Source organism: Phalaenopsis equestris, unplaced genomic scaffold, assembly GCF_001263595.1.
Source record: "Phalaenopsis equestris unplaced genomic scaffold, ASM126359v1 Scaffold000237, whole genome shotgun sequence".
In the NCBI taxonomy this organism is placed as follows: Eukaryota; Viridiplantae; Streptophyta; class Magnoliopsida; order Asparagales; family Orchidaceae; genus Phalaenopsis; species Phalaenopsis equestris.
In genome coordinates this window covers 1,206,065-1,211,682 of record NW_018164679.1, presented here as the reverse complement: position 1 = coordinate 1,211,682, position 5,618 = coordinate 1,206,065, and the positions used below count along the sequence as shown (strand labels likewise).

The following is a 5,618-nucleotide window of genomic DNA, read 5'->3' as shown; positions in this document are numbered from 1 at the left end:
GACGGAGCAGCGGGAGGAGAAAAATCGGCTGCGGTCTCGGGCTTTCATGAGAGGAGATCGCGTGAGAGGAGAGCAGCGAGTCTTTCACGATCTTGAGCGAAAGAGCAGGCGTGACCGCGTGAGAGGAGAGCGGCGTGAGAGGTGAAAAAGCGAACGGGGATTAGGGCTTCCGCTTTCATTTCATTCATATATTATAATATAAAAATAATAATATAATATATTATAATAATTATATACCTTATATTATATAAATATATAATAACTATATTATTAGACTTTAGATAGTATGTAAATGTATTATTATTAATAATTTATTTTACATTATAATTTGCAGGTTTTAAATTTTAAAACATATTAATTTTTTTGAGTATATAATTATTTTAAAAATATCATAAATTATATATTTATTTATTTATTTAAATTTTTTTTTTTATTTCGAACAATAACGATTCGAACACGAACGAACGCATCACTGTTCGTGTTTGATTCGTTTAGCAAACCGAACGAAAAAAATTGTTCGTATTCGTCTCGTTTGCTTATCGAACGAATCGAACACGAACGCTATGGTGAATCGAACACGAACTGTTCGCGAACAACGAGCTTTTTTGACAGCCCTACTCTTAAGGCAAGTACGCACACTCATGATCTTAATTTTATTGTTATTGCGCATACTATTGAGATCACAGTCATGAAACTAAGGAATGTTGACATTTCCTTAACCTAATCGAAGAGTAGATCAAGGCAAAAAATTGAAGGATTTTGTGGCCACCGAAGCCCACACTTAGGGCCTGTTCAAGACAGCTTATAAGTGCGGGGGTGTTTTTGAAAACGCCGCGGTACCATTTGGATAGCGTGTTACCGCGGTACCGTTTGGATCGCGTGTTTTGCCCGTTTATCCTAAAACGCGGTTTTATTTTTACACTAAACGTAGGCCACGCGTCGAATCCCACGGTCAACTCGACGAGTCGAATCCCGCGGTCAACTCGCGGGTCGAGTTTTACGATAAGTTACCTATCCTGAAACGCACAAGCTGCCCCAAATGCACCCTAAATGACAAGGGAATGTGTCTGTTGAAGGCAACAACAATAAGCCTGCTCCTACAAGGCTAGTTCACATCGTTGGAACCGTGCTCGCCATTTTGGGAGGAGACAGACCCAAAGCCGAACGAAGACCATTCCCGAAAAGAGATGAGAAGCTTATTCAACCATTTTAGCTGAACGCACCACATTGAGAAGCTTGAGGTAATACTTTCACCCCCCCCCCCCCCCCCCTCCTCCTTTTCAATCAAGTTCTCAGACATTGATTTGTCTGTCAAGGGGAACCCCTTTAACAATGCAGTCGTGATCACCATCATCATTGAGGATTACCAAGTCAACAACACATTGATAAACACAGGCAGCTCTATCAACATTATGTTCGAGAGAGCATTCAATAAGATGAAAACGCTATCCCACTTCCGGACCATTGCACGGGTCCTCAGGAGAACAAAAGGAAACATGTGGATTCATTATCCTCCCATCACTTAAGGAGGAGACCTCAATTCATCATCATTGAAGTATCAAATAAATAAAATTCCATCTTTAGCCGACATGTATTGAATACTTTCAAAGCAGTCATGTCCACTTATCATGTCGCCATCAAATTTCCCGTTGGTGGGCAAATCATCACCATTTGAGGGAATTGATTCAGTCGTGAGTCAACTACTTAAGGGTCGTGGATAACATACAAGAGGATCTCCTCTTTATTGAGCAGAATAAAGGCTGCAATCTTGAAGCCACGAAGGCCCCTGAAATCGCGGTTGTATCTGTAGATGAAGCGAGAAGGACCTTCTTAGTCAACACTGATTTCAGCAAGGAACATCGGGTTCATCTCATTAATATCCTTAGAAATCATCATGAGGTCTTCGCATGGAATCCAGTCGAGGTGCCAGAGGTGGATATTGACATCACTTGCCACCATCTAAAAGTTAAATTGGGGTCCAGACCACTGAAGCAAAAGATGTGAACAACAACAAATAACTTGTTTGAACCTACTCATCAACAAGTCTTGAAGTTGTTGGACATTGAAATTTTGCATGAAGTACAGACCCTGTGTGGCTCGCCAATGTAGTAATAGATAAAAAAATTAAATGGTAAATGGAGAATGTGTGTGAATTTTACCAATCTAAACGTACCCAAAGACAGACATCCCCCACTGTGAATCGACGCACTAGTCAATTCGACAGTGGGGTCTCCGGTCATGAGCTTCTTAGAAGCCTACTTGAACTATCATGAAATCATGATGCACCCAACCGATATCGAGAAAATCGCCTTTATCACAAAAGAAGTACTTTGCTACAATATAATGCCCTTCGAATTGAAAAACATCGGAGCAACCTATCAAAGATTGATGGACATATTTTTTACTAAATGAAAAAGAAAGAAATATTGAAGTCTGCATCGATGAAATCTTGGTAAAAAGTAAGACACCACAACAACACATAATAGATCTCGAGAAAGCTTTCAGTACGTTAAGAAAGTTAAGCTCAAACAATTCACCTCCGGAAAGTTTCTCAGGTATCAACTTACTCCTGAAGGGATGAAGTCGAACTCAGAAAAAGTGCAGACCATATTGGACATGCCACTGCAAAGGAACCTTAAAGGGATGCATGTTTTAGTTGGGTGAAAAGCAGACCTTAGTAGATTCATATCAAAATCCGGAGATCGTTGCTCTCCATCTTCAAGAGCATCAAAACGCCAATCAGTTCGCCTGGATTGAAGAATGTGATCAGGTCTTCGCACAACTCAAAAATCTATTTCATCATTGCCTTTGATGAACAGCCCAATCCTTGACGAAGATTTGGACACTTAGGCGTTGGTAGAGAAGCTATCAGCTATTAGGTCAGCAAGATACTCCAAGGAGTTGAATAGTGGTATATGAGCATGGAAAATGTGCATTGGCACTCATTACTTTGGCTCAAAAATTACAATCGAACATCTAAGCTCACACCATCCGTGTGGTGACCAACCACCCTTTGAAATTAATATTGACCAAACCTGACCGCTCAGAAGGTTACTGAAATGGACAGTGGAACATACTGAGAATTCCACATCTTGTATACACCAGAATAGCCATTAGGGTCCAAGTCGTCACCGACTTCCTGCCCTACTTTTCCGAATGGTTAACAAATGATGGACCGCTCAGATGCTTTACATAAATGAAGCTTCAGGGATCTCGTCAAAAGGAGTAAGAAAGATCTTACGCAGCCCGTCTAAATAAAGTCGTCATTCAATACAGCACAAATTTGATGCTACAAACAACAAGCGGAGTATGAGGCTTTAATCATTAGCCTTTGATTCTCACTACGAATGGGAGCCACTTACCTTCTCATAGAATCTGATTCCCAGGTAGCCATAAATCAGATCAATGGATTATTCGAGACTCGAGACCAAATCATGCACAGATAATTGACCAAAACAAATGTAGAAAAAAGTAAGCTCTAGCATTTTCAAATTGAACACATTTCTAGGGACAAAAAATAAATCGTTGAATTCCTTTCAAAAGGAGAAAGCACCCAAAATCAATGGTTCATGATCCTGCAGCAACAAGCTATGGAAGAGGTTCGGGTCTACTAATTCAGCCAGTTAACAACTAACTCGATCCGCTCCTATAGTTCCTATTGACGGACAAAGTCCCAATAGATGTACAAGGTCCACAAAAACTCGGAAAAAAAGCAACACATTATACGATGATTGACGGGGAACTATTTTGAAAATCAATTACCTCTACTTCACAAAGATTCGGCAAGGAGGATGAGAAGGATGGAATCTTACGTAAAATTCACTTTGGGGAATTGAGAGAACCACTTCAATGGTAGAGCACTGGCTAATTGAATCCTTCGACAAGGATATTTCTAGTCTACTCTCTGAAAAGAAGTCAAAAAATTCTTCAAAAAATTTGAAGTCAAAATTTGCTTCTATAAGATTTCAACCTCCGCACAAAACACGACCTATATATAGCCTATGGCCCTTCACAATAAGGGGAATATACCTCATAAGGCCATTCCCTAGGGGAAAGGGCAGCGAAAGTACATATTATTCATTATTGACTACTTCACCAAATGGATCTAAGTTAAACCCTTGGCTACAATCATGAATGACATCGTCTGAAAGTTCGTATGGACCGATATCATATGTCAATACAGATTGCCTATGCTTATCATCACCAAAAATGGCACCCGGTTCACGGATAAAAAGATGAAAGAATTCTGTAGCAACCAAGGGATACGACTAATATTCAAGTATGTTCATCATCTAAGGTGCAACTGTCAAGTAGAAGTCCCTAATAAACTTATTCTGAATTTGCTCAATAATAAGCTGGAAGGAGCTAAAGAAAACTAACCTGAAATGCTCCCCTCAGTTTTATGGGCACCCCGCACGACGCCAACAACTGCTACGGGTCAAACACCTTTTGTCATCTCTCATGGGGTGGAAGTGGTCCTCCCTATCAAATATGATGTATTTAGTCAAATGGGTATTATAACTTCAAGTTCTGAAGAGTTCGAGTTAGATGACTTGAAAGCAGCGAACAACAAAAGCTTGCAAGATTCACTAGAGCTCTTGGAAGAACTTAGAGATCAAGCATCCTTATGACAGGAGGAAGCCAAAAGGAGAATGGTAAAATAATATAAAGTAAGGGTATAAAAATGACGATTTAAATCGAGAGACCTGATCTTATGAAAAGCAGATGACACATAAAATTTAAGACACCGTGGTCTGGCCCTTACGTGATAAAGGAGCAAGCCGGGTCAGGAGCCTATATGTTGATCACCTATTCAGATGAACAGATCCCAAGGATGTGTAGTGGGGATGAACTCAAAAGCTAAGGTGAGAACTTAAGCAACATCCACCATCACACAAAGATAAGTATCACAAACACTGAACTTGCGTATACACAAATTTTCCTAAATACAAAATCCTCTAAAAAATAAAGCAAGATAATCGACAAAATTCTAAATCACTCGTAAAAAATTGCAAATTTTAGGTGATGTCAAAAAGATAAGAACTACTCTCCCAAGAAAGTTGGAAACCCCCAGACAACCTTGTAGTAATAGCTAAAATCCTGCAAAAATATAAAACCTTAAAGAGAGTCGAAGACTCCTCGAAGCGAAGGACTGGCCTATCTAGTTGAAAAAGTCATCTTGAATTAAAAAAATATTTGACGAGTTACGAGGGAGGGAGTATGTTACCTTCATAGTCCTCTTCTTACTTTGCCTTTTTTGTAGTTAAGGTTCCACATATACCATCGTTCTCAAAGGTTTGCAACCATTTAAAGTAAAGTAAACGTAGAATGATACAAACACACAATAGACAACGGAATCAAAAAAAATAGAAGCACAAGTTCAAAGTCAATACAAAAGCAAATGTGATTTATTCAAAGACCTTCACAAAGTACATCATCGGCTTTAACAGAAACAGAGGATGTGATTGGGTAAACTTCTTCGACATCACTTACAAAAAGAAAAAGTTCAACCTTCCCAAGGTCGCCAAAGGCCAAATGCAAAACTAGTCGTTGGCACCTTAAGGACCCTAGAACTAAACCTCGCCACCACCTCACCTAATTTCGAAAAAAGGGAAAGA

General features: G+C 39.6%; 1 protein-coding gene across 2 annotated transcripts in view; it reads right to left on the bottom strand.

Moving 5' to 3' along the window:
- Positions 1-5,618, bottom strand: part of LOC110023970 (enoyl-CoA hydratase 2, peroxisomal) — a 64,689-nt gene that overhangs the window by 2,718 nt on the left and 56,353 nt on the right. Inside the window, exon 12 of one of the 2 annotated variants that reach the window (XM_020723651.1) lies at positions 4,445-4,482. The exons of the other annotated variant lie outside the window; for it this stretch is intronic. Within the exon in view, the coding sequence (XP_020579310.1) occupies positions 4,460-4,482 (23 nt within the window). The 3' untranslated portion in view covers positions 4,445-4,459. Of the gene's footprint in view, positions 1-4,444; positions 4,483-5,618 lie in introns of those variants that run through there. 2 annotated transcript variants of the gene reach the window in all.